The sequence below is a fragment of the Corvus kubaryi genome, unplaced genomic scaffold, assembly GCF_017639235.1.
Source record: "Corvus kubaryi isolate FWS band 111438036 unplaced genomic scaffold, C.kubaryi_AGA036_p1.0 37322, whole genome shotgun sequence".
Lineage (NCBI taxonomy): Eukaryota > Metazoa > Chordata > Aves > Passeriformes > Corvidae > Corvus > Corvus kubaryi.
The window spans coordinates 2607408-2626205 of NW_024581101.1; the positions used below are offsets into that span (position 1 = coordinate 2607408).

The 18798-nt window shown below is 44.0% G+C and overlaps 1 protein-coding gene across 1 annotated transcript in view; it reads right to left on the minus strand.

The window, feature by feature from the left end:
* Positions 1-17922, minus strand: part of BRWD3 (bromodomain and WD repeat domain containing 3) — a 47984-nt gene extending 30062 nt beyond the window's left edge. The window contains exons 1-6 of the mRNA XM_042029245.1: positions 17904-17922; positions 11327-11477; positions 9175-9273; positions 3014-3174; positions 1756-1977; positions 281-381 (exon numbers count right to left, since the gene is read on the minus strand). Coding sequence (XP_041885179.1) covers positions 281-381; positions 1756-1977; positions 3014-3097 — 407 coding nt within the window. The 5' untranslated portion in view covers positions 3098-3174; positions 9175-9273; positions 11327-11477; positions 17904-17922. The remainder of the gene's footprint in view (positions 1-280; positions 382-1755; positions 1978-3013; positions 3175-9174; positions 9274-11326; positions 11478-17903) is intronic.
* Between the last annotated feature and the right edge of the window lie 876 nt (positions 17923-18798).

An 18798-nucleotide genomic window follows, 5' to 3' on the forward strand; every position in this document is an offset into this window, starting at 1 on the left:
CCTGTACATTTTGGACAAGGATTTAATCCTGAATATAAAAGCTGGAATTTCTTCCACAATTTTGTCTTGCAAAGCACAAACCCCAGAAATAACAACCCCAATCTCTCCCTCCCCTTTGGGTTCAAATGCCACAGAATCCCAAATTGCTCCAGCCCCACACACCAGTTTATTAAGCAAGAAAACGCCCTTATTTCATTATCTCAGCATTCCTCTCTATGCCAAAATTAAAAATAAATTCATCCTTGAGTTAAAATAATTATAATTATCTAAACAGTCTTACTTGAACTTCATGGTGTTTGCATGCCACTGCCAGAAACAGATTGTTCCATCGGCACCGGTGGAAGTGAGGTATCGAGTTGTTCCTTTCCTTGCAGGAGAGAACTAAAAATAAAAGTTGTAACAATTAAACCAGCTCCTATCCTCTCTTCTATCATGCTGGAAACTTGTTGACAAGAATGTTTTTCACTAACACATTAGTTTCTCCCCAAGAGTACAGAGAGCAGGGGTAAGCACAGACCTGAGTTTCCATAAAAATAAAGCTGAGGAAATGGAAAACACCTACGTTTTGGTTAGGAATTCTTTGTTTTTATCACACAAAGGAAATTGGAGAAATGAAACAAGCCCAGACCCCGTAAATGGGGCAAAAACATGAGGAAACAGTTCTTTTTAGGATAGAACTGGATCAAACATGGCAAATACAATGATTCCTGCATCCAAGCCCAATGAAGAACAGCTGCACAGCAGGATCCCCTCTCCTCTATCTTCCTAAATCTCTCCAAGGAGTGGGAAAGCTTTTTATTCTTAATTTCATAACTGCAGCAATACCTTTAATCCTCAGGCTACCTGGTAATTTGATAAAGGAATCCAGCACTGCTTCCTCAAAAAGCCATGACTGATAATACTCTAAATTATCAGCTTTATAGAGAGCTTGAGAGAAACACATACACACACACGTATATATACACATATATATGTCAACAAATAATACACCAGTTATAAAGCCAGGTGTAAAATATGTTTCCAAAACAATCACCTTAACATGGTTGAAATCAGACAAAAAGTCTAGGGAAGATGGGGAGAAATGAGACTCCTGGGGAATACTGGCATGATGGAGAAGCCTGTGCTGAATCCAAGGCAGCACCACTCCAGGAGAGAGGGATTCTGAGCCAAACAGCCCCACTCACTCTCCCCTCTATGTGCATCACCTGCCAAATTGCACGGATTGTCTTTTTTATCCTGGAATTTTGTTTTTTGGAGGTTTCTGCCTGGCAGTTGTGAGGATTTTTTAAAGAAAACCTGCATTTGCTACAACATCCAGAGCAGCTCCTTATGCTACAAGCTAACATAACAAGGAAACAAGAAACGGCGAGTAAGGAATTTTAACTGATCCTTCTGAAAAACAAATGTTCTCTGTAAATACAAGAGCGTTGGGTCAGGTGCTGTGCCAGGAGCACCAAAGATGCCAAACATGTCAGCGAGTTGAGCCAAGGAGAGGCTGCTGCTCTCTGAGTTACTCTAAAAGAGCATCAGATCTCCCATTTTCTAGACCTAAGGAAGCAGCAGTGGGATCACACGGCTAAGAGCACGTGGAAGCAGGAGGATGATCCCCTGGGCACTGCATGATTTATTTAACCAGGAAAAACACCCTTGAGCTGGGACAAAGCAGAGACAAAAAGATCAATTTTATCCTTGACCACCACAGCTCTTATTACCATTCCAATTCAAGGGGTTAGGAAAAACCCCATCAGTCCTTACCTGTATGGAAGTGATGGAAGCTGAGTGGCCCTGCAGGACCGCGAGGGGGGCACAGGTCCGGAGGCACCACACCCTGACCACCTTGTCACAGCTGCCCGCGGCCAGCAGCGTGTTCTCGTAGTTGACAGCCATGTCCGAGATCTCGGCCGAGTGGCCCCGCAGCGTGGACAGCAGGCGCCCATCGTCCGTGGCCCAGATCTTCACCAAACAATCATCTGACCCCTGAAATCCCACAGAAATTCCCAAAGGTTACAGAAAATACGGGACACGTTCCATGCACATCACACATGGGTCACCGTGGAGGGACAGGGATCCCAAGCCCCATGAACTGACAGAACAACTTCGGTGGGATTCCACAGAGGCAGAGTTTTATGAAGGAATTCTTCCCTGTGAAGGTGGATATATGGAAGAAATTCCTCCCTGTGAGGGTGTTGAGGCCCTGGCACAGGGTGCACAGAGAAGCTGTGGCTGCCCCTGGACCCCTGGCAGTGTCCAAGGCCAGGTTGGATGGGGCTTGGAGCAGCCTGGGATAGTGGGAGGTGTCCCTGCCTATGGCAGGGGGTGGAACCAGATGACCTTGAAATATTCCATCCCATTCAAACCACTCTTTGATTCTATGGTTCTATGAACTGCAGAGTCTGGGGATCATCTTACAGAGTCAAGGATTTCAATTTGATAAAAGAGAATCACGGAATCACAGGGTGGTTTATGCTGGAAGGGATCTATTTGGAAGGCAGTGACACACATCTTCCACTATCCCAGGTTGCTCCAAGCCCTGTCCAACCTGGCTCCAGGGATGGGGCAGCCACAGCTTCTTTGGGCACCCTGTGCCAGGGCCTCACCGCCCTCACAGAGAAGGATTCCTTCCCAACACCCCACCTAACCCTGCCCCCTGTCAGTGGGAAGTCATCCCCCCTTGCCCTGGCACTCCATGCACAGTGACAAACATTGACAGCTAAAACTGCAACGCTCATTTGAAAAATCTGTTGATTTTTAAATATGCTCAACAAAAAGCAAGGGCATCAGCACAGAAATGGATGTCACTGTATTCTGGAGAAAAACTTACAATAATTATCATGTATTCACTGACACACTACAAATCCTGGAAGGTAAATTTAGTAGAAAAACAACTTGCAGCTGAACAAAGTCATGTCTGCATCTCAATCAGTGACTAAGAGGGTGTTGAGGGACTCAAGAAAGAAAGAAATCAAACCAAACAAAGCAGTCTTGCAAAAAAATGTCCAAATTTTAAACTTACTGTAAAAATTCTCCTCCCACTGCGATCAAAGGCTATGCAATAGACAGAGGAGAGGTGCCCCAAAATCCTCTTGTGCATCTTCATGTGTTGGTAGGTAGATGTTGGGAACAAGTGGCTGAAACGGCCACATCCAGTTAATTGCCTGGCAGAAAGGATATGAACTGGGAGAGAAAAACAAAGCAAAAGGAAGACTGAGACATGAATTCTGTCCAGAACTCAGAGTAAATAAATATTAAATACAATACAGTATTTATTAACAACTTTAGTATTAGAAACAATAATAAATCTGAACCTCTTCCACCTTATCAGAACATTCTGTCCAGTGTTATAAAAAGAAATCCCACTCCTGATGGAGCCTTTCAATTCCCTCCACAGACTGCACCTGCTTCCTTACTAAAAATGAAAGCAGAATGCAAAGTTCCCACCACAACTGGGAGTTATTCCAATGCTCAGTTCATGAACAGGTAACAGATACATTTATCCTACATGGATGAGGAAAATCTTTAAGGAAAATCTTTGAAGGAAGAAAGGAAATTTAAGAAGTTAAGGAAATTACATGTTACTAATATCAATTACAAGAAGAGTATAATAACAGTTTCTTTTAAGTGCTTCTTTGGTGATGAAAATCTTTCTTTGGAATGGCTTCCAGATTGTATGTGAGGGCCAAAGGACTTCCACATCCACATCACTGCATTCCTATGGCAGTGGAATCCAAGAACAAGAAATAGGTGCCACTAATGGAAAAGTCCCAGTGGCAGAATGGCAGGTAAGAGAAAACTGCAGCAGCAACAACGAATTCCCTCCTGTTTCCATAGCCAGCAGCCCTTCCAGAAGCAGCCTAAAACCTAAATGCACAAAACCATCCCATAAAAAAGCCTTTGATTGGATGCACAATTTTGAGACCATTTGGGGGTACTTAATTTCACCAATCCTATCCTACTACGGTTTTCCCTAACCTATCCTCATTCACAGCACTTGAACTTTGGATTTGAAAGTTCTGAGAGGATTTTTCAGTGGCACTTGAGGATCTGACAGAGCTGTGCTGGTGGGTTTGTGGAGACTCTGTGATAGCAGATTCCCTGGAGCAACTCCTTATCTTCTCCTGCACCTTGATGTGGGCTGGGCTTCACAGGAGCCCCACGAAGCTCTTTAGTGCCTTTCGCTCCTTTAGTTTAAAAGTCTAGTGAAAAACTCGAGCCATTTCTTAATTGTCTCATGATATCACTGCCAATCTACACAAAAAAAGATCATGGAATACGTTAAAAAATTAATCTACAAAGTCAAGAAGTGCCATTTCAAAGGGTTCCTAACCTGTAACTCCTTGTGTAAATTGATATCACTGAAGTATTTACACACAAGCAAGGGAAAGAAATTGTTTCCAGCTTTAAAGAAAGTATTTTTGTGTCTCAGTTTTAAGTTCCGAAATGTGGCTTATTTTTAATCCCTCAATGCAATTGAAACATGAAACATGACACATGAGGGAAAAAAGCTGCATAGAAGATCCTTGCAAAAGCCATCAGGCTCCAGCATAACCTCACCTTCAGTCAATATTTGCTTTGCAAGTAAAAACACATATTCAGCAATACTAAAAAGCAAAACACACTAAAGCAAATTAATTTACTACCTACCTACTATTCAATTGATACCTGATCTTATAGAGGGCTGTTAAACAAAACTGTCTCCCCAAGCAAAGTAAAACTGAAATTTTAAACTCTTTTTCCTACCTGTAATGCAGAGATCCTGTAGTGATAAATGCTCTACAAAGGTACCTCAGCTTTGCCTACACATTATTTTATTTACTCTTCAAGTATGACAGCTTAAAAGCTGAATTCTTAAAAATATTACACCTCCCTTTCCCCCACCCTGTGTGCCAACAGAGACATGGAGTCATTCAGCAACATGGTGATTCTGCTGTGCCTTTCAAGGCTTCAAGCATTTCAATACATCTATATTTATATATTTAAATACATAATAACAGTGTATCTGCCTGTAAGCAATTTCAAATGGCTTTGAATATTTTTTTAACCACACAAACAACTGTGTGAATCAAAAAGATACACTCTCATGTCAAAATATTCCTAATAATCACAGTATTTTCTGTGTCCCCCTGCAAACCTTCTGAACATTTACCACTGCTGTTTGCTGTAAATCCCATGAAGGAAGCACCAAAAGGCACCTAAATCCCACAGTTTTGGCACCCCACTTTTCCGGTCGATTCCCAGCCTTGCGATCAGTTCAGCTTCAGCGGATATGAAAGTCATTTGGTTTTTTTTTTTTTCTGTGTTTATTTCCCTATTTGCACAATGAGGACAAAACTCCTCCATCTCCCATGGATAATTACAAAATAAAAAGCCCTGTTTATGAAATGCTTCCATCAGAGACATCCAGAACTATTGTTGAGCCATGAGGAGCAACAACTTTATCAAGGCAACAGCATCTTTGGAAAAAAAAACCTATCACTGCTTCAAAGGAACAAACCAAATATTCTCCATTCCTGTATTTTTAGGAAGATTAATACACAATATCTAAATAGGGAATTACCCCCACATGACAAAAATCCCTGTGAAGTTTCCTTTCTACAGCACAATGAAGTTATTGTCCTCCTAAGGCCCCAAAGCATTAAAACCTAACAATTCCCACATGGAGAAATAGCAACTTAGTAACCCTAAAAAATTTTACTAACCTATCTCATTAACTGATGTATTTCATGCCACACTGGGTGTAAGAGCTGCCAAGTCCACCCCCTCACTATTCCCTGCCAGGAAAAACTTTCAAGACAGTTATTTCCCATAAAAAGGGAGGAGATCCAGCCTTCTTGATAAGAAAAGTTAATTTTGTCCCAACACTGAAGGGCCATCTCAGCTCCTCCAACTACCAACCTGTAAAATACAGGCGTTTTTCTCTTTCTTTCCCACAGCCCTTGGTCCTGGAAGACCACACCTTGAGGAAAATTGCAGTCCTTAATGCAAGTCACATAGGCTGACAACAGCAATTCCTAAATAACAATTTACCCCCCATTCTACTGCAGGTGACAGCACAAATGTAAAAACCCTTGCAAGAAAGCTCACCTAGGAAGGATAAACTTCAAACCCTGCAACAACAACCCACCAGTGAAAGCCAGATTTAAAAAACAATCATCAGACAGCCTCAACTTCAAAGTTTAATCACAACTTCAGAAGGAATTAAAGCATTTCAGTGAGGCAAAGTCACTGGGCAGCACCAGCTTGAATTCCTGCTCTCCCTAAAAACCCTTGTTTCTCTCCACTTTTTGCAAGGAAAACTAGAAAACGGGAAACTGGTGCAAATGTTTGCGTTAAAATCAGTTTCTCAGGGGTGATGAGCTCTTATCAGACTGTTCTACCCTCTGCAAGAAGCACTGTAACTTTGTACCAAGGACCCAGATTTTGCCCTCATCACAAATCCAAGCAGGGATCAGGCACCACTCATGGGAGAGACACAAGTCAGGATTCATAGGAATGCCAGGAAGCAAACACAGTTGGCTTCCACATGGAAAACACCTTCTCTGAGAATGGCTGTGTGGCCACAAAGAGTCTGGGCGCAGGAGAAGCAGCAAAAGCGCAGCGTGTTCCAGCTCTGGGAGCTGCTGACCTCATGGAACTCATTTCCAGCACAAACCCTCATCGATTCCTGACCTCATCCCGGCGCTGCTCTTTGGCAGGCCCAAGGTAGCTGGATCACCTTGACTGTGAATTTCCACCCAGATGAAATGCTTGTTCACTGAGACTGTGCTGAAAACTCTCTGCTTCCAAATTTTGTGTTGTTTTCACTGACAACAGCTGCCCACAGAAATATTTCCATCCTCAGGTTAGAGCAGTTCTTAAAGACTGAAAACAACCTTCTTTCTGACCTGCTTTGAGTTGCCTGCAAAAAAAAAAAGCCCTGACAAAATCGAAGTAGCATCAAAGGCAGGTTTATCAAAGGGGAATCACTCCCAGTGCTGAGGTACTGCATGACCAGTCTTTCCACTTTCTGTCTGGAAGAGCACAAGCAAACTCCAGAAGTTCCACTACAGCAAAAGCTGCCCAGAAAGGCTCAACCAGACTCTCCTCCTCTGTGCTGTCCTGTCGGCAGCAGGAAGCCCAGCCAGCATTTTCCCTCCCTGTCCCCCTCCAGCAGATCACCACAGCCCCAGCACACAAACACCACATCCCTGGGAATGACTTGCACAGCTCAGCACTTTCCCAGAGATTCCCCCCGCCCCACAAGATTCCCAGCTCTGCACAAACACGCAGGGAAAAGGCAACACGAATTTCCCACTCCAGTTCCACTGTGCAGGACCTTTCATTTTGGAGTACAGACACAAGGTTCCATCCCAACCCAACCACATGGAAAGGCAACCGCTGCAGTGCCTGACTCTTCCAGCTGGGCCTTCCCAGTTGATCCCATTTGGACCATCACTGACCCCATTCTCACAGCATTTATGGTGGGAAGCTTAAATCCTTATCACTGGAAGGGAAACGATGTGAGAATACTCCTGGCTGCTCATTCTATACCTCGATTTACCACTTTGCACAGGTAATTACACAATCATCACACACATTAATGGGTGTCTTTTACTTCAGCCCAACTCCTTCAGCAAGTAATTCCAGAAAAGTCCATCTGCCTGAGCCAGCACAGTGTGGGAATTCACAGTTATGCCAAAACACCAAAGAGGTCGGGCACACTTCTTCATCTTGCACTTAAAACAAGACACACACACTGCAGCATCTCTGGCTGGCACCACTCACCAGGAAAAAAACACCCATTTTGCACAAACAGACGCAGAATTTTCTGACTTCCCCTTCAGGATTAACAAGGAAAATCAAATTCCTGTCTGAAGTCGAATCCTTATTTTAATATTTATACACATTTTCCTCTCTTAGTAGTAGTTTATGTAGCTACACTAAGGACTGCATTCTTCCAGGAATCAATACTTACAAAAATTAATTCCTGGCTGTGAAAGACCCTTTTCCGTATAATACCTTTGCCTTTCTTAAAAAAAATAAACCAATTAGGAAAACACCCAAACCAAACAGTTATCGTGTTCTTTAAGTCACTAAAGAGTTACCAAACAAGCAGCACAGCCCTTTGCCATGAAAGCATGACAAATGCTGAAGTCCCATCTGCCAGGATGCCTCATTAATAATACCACATATTCCAAAAACACCCAGTCTGATGAAAGAATTGATCCAAGAATCCGTGCAGAAATACAACCAGAGGAGTTGTGTGCAATAAATCTACAATGCAGACTATTAGTAATCCATCAGCACAACTGCTCACAGCAAAGTAACTGCAGAACCAGCCTAAAATAATAAATACACAGATAGGGTAGAAACAGAAAACTGCCAGCACCATCCCTTCTTCTGCAAAGGGAGGGAAGATCCATACGTGAAAGGACTCCCTGACAAACCAGGCAAATGTATCCACTTGCACAAACAGAGATAAAATACCCTAAAGAAGAAACAAACCAGGATTTACTTTTATGCCTGCAAGAATCAATTTTTTTGCTATAAAAACAGTTAATGAAAGTTCAAACCATACAAGGCAAACACTTGAGTTTATATAAAACAGAGCAGCTCTGTGATGAGATGTAAGCTGAGAGCCCACATATATCTGAGTTTTATACAAGTTCTTTATCTAATTGTGTGGACAACTGAGGCTGAAGGAACACAAATGTTGCTTTGGTGATTATTTCCTTTTTGGAGAGGGATGTTGCAAGCAGTCTGTTTTCTGTCATAATCCAACTAAAAGGAATTCTTGAGTCAAAAAAGTTCCCTGGGAGCCAGATACTGTTCTGGCTAAGATACCATGATGATTCCAGGATTCCATGCTCCTGTGACCATGCCCATCCAATCTTACAAGCACATGTACATATTATGGAGGCATATCACAAAAAAATACTCAAGCCTGTTGCCCTCCAAACAACCAAGCAAAGCTTTGCAAAACATGGCTACACACAATGTGGAAAATCCAAGCCTGAATAACACAAAAATTATCCTATTGTCAGGCAGAGACCTATTTTAGACTAATTCATCATGAAATGTTAAAGAAAATACTAATGCAGACTCATACTAGTGGTTTAGTCAGTGAGAGGAACTTTCTGTGGGACAGGAATAAATATAGATAGGAGAAAAAACCATTTTATGGACTTCCAAACTCACCCACGTTTGGTGGTTTCCCGTAGTTCACCGGGAGTTCGGGGGGTCGGCCCCTGTGCAGAGCTGCAAATGCAGATCCTTTCCATAGCGTGTGTCTGAAGTCTGCACCAGCAAGAGTGACAAGGGACAAAAAATAATCAATACATTAAATAACCAATGGATCAAGCACCACTCCCAGCAGCCCAGAACGAGATTTGTCTCGTTAAATAGTTTGTCAGACATTCCTCATTTAAAGATTGTGACTCTGATTTCCAGTTCCTCGCCAGCGTCACCATAAATGGTTTCAGCTTATTTTTGCCTAATTTGGGTGATTATTGACTCTAAATCCATGGAGAGAAGAAGTGAATTTAAAAAGTGGGTGCACTTTGTATGGAGGCAGGACTGAATCCTTGCCATGTTTACCTTCTGCAATCTCAACAACTCTGCTTAGGAACTGCACATTTGAGAATACACATTTTGCTGCCTAAAAAGTAGGAGAAGTGAGGGTTTTTTCCAATAAATCTGTTTTCCTGCAATTTGTGGCAACATGCCCTCCTTTCAGATTGTCCTCTGCACCCTCCCACCGCCCCCCCCCCCAAAAAAAAATTGTTTTAAAGTCAAGACTGTTCTCTTTAAAGACTCTCCAGCCCTCTGCTGCCAACTGGCCTCGGAGAGGCTCCTCTCTAGAACAATAGTGATTTTTCTGAGACTGTTCAAAGTGCCTCAGAAATTAGACCTGGATTTCTTCCATTTCTGGCCATCTGGAGGGAGAGAAATGAGCTTCCACGGTGAGTAAGTACTGAAACAGAAGGACAGTGCCGCAAGTTGGTGGATCTGTGTAGCACCATGTAGATCTCTGAACATAAAGTGCACAAGCTGAGGTGACTCAGAGACTCCTGAGAGCACCTTCTGATTGAACCCCAAACTGCTGCACAGAGTATTAAATGATACTCATTAAAAACAGCACTCACACTTCCTAAAATAGATCCATCCACCTAAACCCTTCTGTTCCCCTGCAGAAAAATGTTTATTTTCTCTTTACATTTTGCTGCTGTTTGCTTCTAAGCTGCAAACTGAGTATGAAATGAAGGAATGTTTCTCTGCAAACCTGAATTTCTGCACCTAATTACAGCAAAGCACAGGCAAAACAAGACTCAGCCCCAAAAGTGTGTAGGGCAACATGTTTGGGAACGGCACATCCCTCCAGGAGATATCCAATGGATCAGCAGATATGCTCGTCAGCATCACAGTGTGACTTCACAGGATGCAGGGCATTAAGGGCTCAACTGCCACCAAAACAGGAAGGTCCTGCTCTGCCATCCCTCCTCCTCTCCCAGGATGATGCTCCTCCTCCTGTGTCACCTCCAGCCCTGTGATCCTTTTCCACCAGCTCATTTAACTCACTACAACAAATTTTGCAACATTTCAGCTCTCTGAATCAGCACATCACAGGATCAAGGAAGTTCTGGCTCCTACAGGGAGGAAGTGGCAGGGGCATGGAGTGAGGAGGGAAGCAGGAATCACTTCAATAGCAGATGGCTCTCAGATCTCTTTCGTTCTAACACAAAACTGCTCTCAGGATCAGTCTCTCAAGCAGAGAATTTTTCAAAGGGAATAGGACTGGTGCTCTCTTCATGAAAGGATTGGGGGCTTTCAAATTAACTTGACGCAAGGACAAGCAGGAATTGTCAATGAAGAATCAGCCTGGCCTTCTTCTACTCCCTAAATGCTGCCCCAAATGCCACCACCCCATCCTGTGTCTGCACAGCTAGGGAGACAAAGAATGGAAGAAATCAGGCTGAAAAACAGCCCAGCTCAGTGATTTTAGACACAAGTGTGTGTAAATGGATATGGAAAAAATGGCCTTTTTCAACTGGATCAAACCCTTAATCCCATTCACATCATTTACACCAACACCAACACACTGGGGAAGGAGGCAGAGGAAGTAACAAGATCAGGCAACTGTAGGCAAGAATTGCTTAAAATGGCATTTCCAACCCAAGAAAACATATCCAACAGGGCCAGCAACAATTGCATTTTAGGAAGAAAAAAGCCGGGAAGCACAGGAGACAAACCAGGGCTCATGCAAACACACAGATATCCCAAAAGGAATGGAAACAAAAGGGGGTTAATCGTTAAAATAGAATTCAAGCCAGGTAAATTGAGAAAATCTTACCTTTTGCTGCCCTCAGGAGAGACTGGCGCCCAACACCCAGCAAAGTCTGCACCCCCAGCACACTCTGGGGGATTTCCTTGTCTAAGAGGGGTCCAAGTCTCTCACAGATCCTAAGAAGATAATCTGGAGGGATGTGTGCATTGACAGCCACCTAAACACACAAACAACACAGACATTAGAAAACTGGTTTATTCTTCCTTCTACTGGTAGTACTTTGCTTCATATTCAAGTGTAAAGTTACTGCAACCAAGCCTAAACCCCCTGAAAACCCCCTCAAAATTAATTATACTGCATTTTAAAGTGATGTAGAGTGTTGCAAAAGCCACACCAGAAATTTCAGGTTGGAACAGCTTAATTGTAAATTCAGGATTTCCCTTAGTAAGAAACAAAAATCCCCTGAAACTTGGAGCTCCCAGTGCAGTGCTCTGCTCAAACAGCTTTTTTTAAGCCTTTTTACCTTTCAGTTCATTCTCTTCCCATTTTTTGCTTAACTGAAACAGCCCTGCATTTACATTACTGTATGAAGCATGTGTGCAAAAGAATAAAAACCTTAAAAATTACCTAAAACCCCTAAACATTACCCTAAAATCAATACTCAGTCTCCAGTTTCCACCTCCTGGGAGTAGGTATCTTTAAGACCCACATGTGTAGGTCCAATTTTGTCATGTTGGGAAAACAGCCTTTATTTCTCCCTTTGGACAGAGACTGTTTTCTATGGAGTGACAACAGTTTTTTCTGACACTCTGTTCGAACAACAAATAAATTGTGCTGCATTATCCAGAATGTCCTGCACTGCCTGACTCCTATATTTACAAACTGGCAAGAAAAGCTGCCCATCAGAGCTCCTTTGACACAGGACACCCAGCTCCATCCACCTCTTTTCATGGATCAACAGCCTCCTGCCTACCAAGACCCCAGGGATGTGCCCAGCTCCCGCCCCAGCACACCGGAGGGAGTGCCAGGCATCAGGAAGGAGGAGAAGGTTTGTAATTCCCTCAGCCCCGCTGCCAAAACATTGTTCACTCAACTGCGTCATCAAACAGATTATTAGGACATGGCGTTGGGAATTTTTTCATTCCAGTTGGGCAACAGCAGTGGAGTTACAGGACCCAGCATAGCCAGGCAGGGCTGGATAATGTCACCACCTGCACCATGAGCAGGATCAACACTGTCCCATAATTAAGATTTTAATCCAAAGAAAAGGGAAATATATCTAATTAAATATACAGCTTAACAGTTAACTAAATCTGACTAAAAACTCTTCCAATGTGAATGAAACCCTTGGAAAAGAGACAGGTTTCTCCCTCTACTCATCCCTCAGTCACTGCTTGTTAAAGAATCATCTCATCAATCATGGTAATTCTGAAGATCCAAAATCATCATTTTTTCAGTGCAGGAATGAGAAACCTGACGAGTGCATTAACATGTTCCCATTCCAAGACTTTTCATCCTGTGAGCGAGCATCAAGGAATGACCCTGGGAATGCTCTCCTGCACTGACAGGTTTCTCCAGTCATTTTAGCTTTTTTTCCCCAAAATCAGAGTTCCAAAATTATATTGACACCTTCCCAGTGACACAAGCAGTGAAGTTCAGTGTATGAGCATGAATTGTCTTTCACTGTAAATGATGGGATGTAACAGAAGTTGAAATGAGAGAAAAAGGATTATCCAAACTTTGGTATTTGCCTCTGACTCATTCCTGAAACACTGTAAATGTGTTCATGCTATAAAATATTTTATGATGCTGCACCAGCCTCCCTGCAGGGTGTAAGATTTCTGAAAGGGTCTGAAAGGGAAATTCTAGAGAGAGAATCTGCAATTAAGTAAAATCTGAGTATGAAATTCTTATTTCCATCTCTGATAACCAGCAACAAGCCCCTCAGTCACCAACTGCCAACAAACAGCAATGTATCAAGCTTAAGATTAAAAGATCAAAAAGACCAACCTAAAAGCTCTGGAATTTTACTTCCAGAGTACCAAAACAATCCAAACCACACCATTCTTTCTGGAAATGTAAAAAATCCAAACCATTTTCCCAGTATAGCACAGCAAACACTCCCCTCTTCACCCTGGAGCTGGTTTGGGAGTTTCACCACATTCCATGCCTAGGAAGGTGCTGAATTAAGCCTGGCAGCAAATATCCCACTGGAAAGACAGAGCCCAAGTTGTTCCACAAGCAGTCCTGACTGACTCCAGAATGGAAAAGGACTTGGTTGCTCGAAGATGAAGACACAATTTTATAGGGAATAGCAAAGAGCAAACACTGACACACGTGGGGCCCGACAGCATTCCCTGATCACACTTCTTTCCCTGACATTTCCATGTTTCCACAACCCACAACAGCCCCAAATAAGCAGCCCTTAATCTGAGTATTATCACTGCTGTTACTAACAAACAGCTCCATAGGCAGGCAGCAAGAGCAGCAAATTCTCCTGGTGATTTTTTCCATAATAACTTCTAGAAAAAATGCTTAAATCACAGCCCAGAGCTAAACAAGCAATTCTATTTTCAGGTTCCCAAAAGAACTTGAATCAAAAATCCTTCCTTTCACCTCTGTATGAGAGAGCTGTAAACGGATTTTAATTATTTTTCTAGAACATGAAGCTGCAAACATCCAGCTGAAAAGAACAAAGTCTCCCATATCAGATTTTCCTTAAAAGAAGGATGGAAAAAGGCATAAGTGCAGCTACACCTCTTAGTGTGTGCTCGTCCAAATCCCACATGGCAAAATGAAACAGCAGCAAGGATATTATCAGCTCCTCAAATATATTAGAAAATATTTTAGAAGATAATTAGAAAGTACTTTAGAATATAATGAGAAAATATGTTAGAAAATAATCAGAAAACTGGAAAAAAATTAGAGATGAGTAGTACAGGCCCAAACCACGCATGTTAAAATAATGCAGAGCTGAAAACATGCTAAGTGAGAACAAATGCTGCATCTTGGGATAAATCATAAAGAAAATATGTTTTGTTGCCTTAGATTGTGAAAAAAAACTATAAAAGTTAAAATATGAGAGCACAAGAATGCAATTGTATCACAGATGAGTCCTCTGACACAGTAACCACACAGGTACAACGGATCTAAAAAGTGATGGATTAAGTGAAGCGAATCCGTTCTTTTTAAAAAATTCTCTTTTGAAAATACTCTCCCAGTCCTGACTGCTTGAGCCAGGCTGAGATAAGCTGTTCCAGTGATAAGCACAAGGAAAGAACTATTAGTGAAGTCACATCAGGGCTCGGAGAAATTCAACCCCTGAACCTGTCCATGGTCCCGTGGTTGGAAGCATCACCTCAGAGACCATGAGCACAGAGTCCTCCCTGGAGCTGGGAGAAGCAGCTTCTTGATCCCTGAAACAAAATCCCCTGGTGTGACTCTGATCCCTGCCTGGACAATGTTCTCAGGCACAGGGTGGGATTCTTGGGGTGCCTGTGCAGGGACAGGAGTTGGATTTGATGATCTTTGTGGGTCCCTTCCAAGTCAGGAGTCTGTGATTCTACAGCTGCTGACAACTCCTCCTCCAAGGAAGGTTTCAATAAACAGGGAACAAACAACCCAAAAAAGACTCTTTGTGATTACTACTTAAAATAAGATGTCTGTCTTCCCAGAGATGGGAACAAGGGAGCTCTGGGAACAACCTCTTTTGGGAAGCCCAGTGGAACATCTCTTCAAAGCACAGATTTGAGGCAAGAGCTGCAGACTGAAAGAGGCAGCGACACGGCCCTTCGGAGGCTGCTCCGTCCCCATTCCCGGTGGGCAGGCCCTGCTGGGCCTCAGCAGTGGATTTCTATCCTCCAGGTAGTCTTCCAACACTTCCCTCATGTGCCAAAGTAACCATCAATTAAGAATCAATTGACAACTGTATCAAAAAGTAGTGGAGGAGGCCAAGAGGCTGAGGCAGCTGAGCAAGCAGGAAATTACTCATGACCTCAAACAGGGAATCTCAGCACAAGGAAGCTCAAGACACTGGACCTGCACAAGATGCAACAATATGCAAATAGACAGGAATTAAAAAAGCCTTTACCCACTGGGGTCCCCAGAAAGAACAGGTTGGAACGACCATGCTATCAGATGACATTTTCCTGAGGTGACAAAACCGTAACATCTCTGCTCTGCTAATGCTGGGATTGGCAGGATCTATAAATACCAGCACCTCGGACACAGGGCTAGTTTTAAATCAATGCAGATGGGCAAGTCAGGAACTCAGAGCCAAATCCCATAAGCTGTTCCATACCAGCACAGCCGCTCATGGATGCAAATTCCCCACTGTCCAACAACAGCTGATTTTCTGTTTTGCCTGGAATTACACGTTTTGCAACACAAAGACTAAACCAGGCCAAGCCAGAAGACTCAGCCCATCAGAAAGTTCTTAAAACCAGAGCAGAGCCAGTCACCTTTATCAGGAATAAACAAAGATAATGTGGAACAGCAGGTCACTGGAGACTGTGCTGATAATCGGAGTCATTCAGCTTGACTCATCTGTACAGCAGCTGACTCCACACCGAGCTGCTGCAGCTCATTTAAAACCAGAGCACTAATTGCCTGCAAGTTGGACACACTTCAGACCTTCATAAGGCCAGGCTGGATGGGGCTTGGAGCAACCTGATCTGGTGGAAAGTGTCCCTGCCGACAGCAGAGGGTGGAATGGGATGGGCTTGAAGATCCCTCCCAACCCAAACCAGTCTGGGATTCTGTGATTCACTGACCCTCCCCTTTACAAACACATCTCATGTCTCGAGACCACCAGCAGCCAATGACAAAGTAAAACCACTGTGGAGTACACCTGGAGAATTCAGCCTGGAGAAGAGGGGACTGAGGGGAGAGTCATGGGGGGCTGCAGCGCCACTTGAAGGGCAGCTCCAAGCTCTGCTCTCTGTGACAGGGACAGGACCCGAGGGAACAGCTGGAGCTGTGCCAGGGGAGGGTCAGGCTGGAGATCAGGAAAGGTTCTTTTCCCCCAGAACTTGTTGCACACTGGAAGGGCTCCCCAGGGAATGGACACGGCCCTGAGGCTGCCAGAGCTCCAGGAGTGTTTGGACACCGCTCCCAGGGACAGGGTGGGATTGTTGGGGTGTCTGTGCAGGGCCAGGAGTCAGACTGATGATCCTGTGTGTCCCTTCCAACTCAGGATATTCTGTGATTCTGTGATTACCTAGACAGGCAGCCACACGCTGCACAAAAACATGGAAATAAACAGGAAAAACAAAGGGAACACAAATGCACATAAACTTGCATTCTGTGTGGTTTTGCTCCATGAGGTACAATTCTTATTAGCGTGTCTTAAACTACTCATCTGCCCTGTGATACCTGACACTTAAAGATTAAGTTTTAAAAAAAAGGAACAAAGAAATCTCACAGAGAGCTTTCAGATCTTGCCTAAAAACTCGAGTGAAGTGGGAGTAGACATTCCCTAGATAAAAACCACCCAGTAGCCACTGGGCTGCTCCATCTCTATCACTCTCAAAAGCCCAGGAGCAATAACAACGTACTGAGTGGTCACAGTATTGGCATATTTTCTGAAAAACGCCACTCCGAACCTAAACAGCCACACTGAGGATGGAAAACAAAGCTGAAACACCAGAACGAGAAATACTCTGTCAGAATATTGGGCAAACAAACAAATCAGACTTCTCCAGATTGTAAACTGTCATCAGTTCAATTACCTGCCTGACCAGAGTAGCTGCACCATCCAGCTGAGATTGTAAACAATTCTGGGTTTCTGTCTGTAAAAAGCTACCAGAAATGGGTAGGTAAAAACCCCTTACCTCCAACTGCTGGCATCTCCAATTTAATTTGGGTTCATTATGTGCCTGAGATAATTAAAATGAAGGTTGGAGTGCTTTGTGTCCTTCACAACCCTGGCTCTGTTCTGAACATGGCATTCAGACATCCAGCCAGCCCTGAAGTCGAGGAGCTCAGGTTAATAAACAATCATATGCAGCCAAAAGTCCAAATTCCAAACACAGCAAACCCTAAGCAATGAGGGTAGAAAAAGCCTTCCTTCAACATTCTCAACACTCTGAGGATTCACAGAGAGAAACTCAGCTCATCCCACCTGGCATCAACCTGTCTCACTGTAAAGATTCATTTACAATCCTGGTCCTTACTGTAAACCATGAGAAACAGTTAAATAATACCAGATAAGAAGGCAAACTAAAAGCATTAGTTAGTGCTGATTAGTTTAACATACAGGAAAAAAAACCCTTGAAATTTAATTATGATGAGTTTATACAGAAAAAAGAAATTTCTCATTAACTCCGTAACTCACTTCAAAATTGATTTCTCTCATTTCTGAAATGCTAAGAAAAGTACATGTTTCAACATGTTCACACACACATTTAAAAAAAAGGTTTTAAGGCTTTTCTGTGCCACACAGAATGAGAGGAAAAAAATTAGATGTTAATCTAAGTGATAGGCAAAACCACTTTGTCTGACACCAGACTTCACAGTGGCACTGCTAATATTCCTCTTGGATACTGGGTGCAGTCCCAAGCTAAACCTGAGACAGCACACAGTTAGATTTCACCTTCTCTAGGAAGACCATAGAGCACCAAAACTTACTGAATGCAGAACTTACTCTATGTCTGTTCACTCAATTTACAGTCCCAGAATTATCCACAAGAGGTGTGAGGAAGCCCAACTTCCACCTGAAATTCTGAACAGGCTTTGGAAAGAGAAAGGCAGCGGGGTCCAAAGGTCTGCTCTGCACACAAAGAGTTCTGTCCACACCTGAGCTTCTACACAGTCGCTAAAGTGGAAAACCACCTCCTAAGCCAGATGCAGAGGAGTCTGAGCAACAGTCATAGCAAAATCCCACGTCACCATTGCTCTCCCTGGGAGCCGGGAGAGGCCAGGACGTGCCTTCCATTCCTTCCAGGTGAGGTGCCAGTGCTGGTCACAGGTATCAATGCTGTAAACGCTATTGGGAAGTTTACAGCGTTCCAGCTGCAAAGTGCTACATCAGCGCCACACGTCATTGCCCAGAGCTCCCAGAAATGAAATCAAGGCCGTCTGAACTCTTTGGGAAAGGGCTGGAACGACTTCAGTTTTGTCGCTTTCACACAGACACATCTCGGGGGTGCGGGGCCAAGGGCCACCCCCCACTCCCGGCCCTGCAGAGGGACTGACCTTCCTCAATGACACACATTCATAAGGTTTATACCTCAGCAAAAGCAGCCACTCCGTTTATTTCACCGGCATTTAACACCCACAACATTACACTTCCTAACCCCTCCTTTCCTGCCTGACAGCAGGCCCAGACGCCGCGGTGAGGAGCGGGTTTCGCGCAGGCCGCCGCAGGCCGGGAATCCCTGACCCAGCCCGGCAGCGCCGGGCCCGGCGGCACGTCCGGCACGTCCCCCCCGCAAGGCCGCGGGAGCGCGGCCGAGCCCGGCCCGGAGCGGGGCAGCCCCGGGGCCGCGGGGGCAGCGGGCGAGGCGGCGGCGATGACGCGGGGGGACCGGGGGGGACCC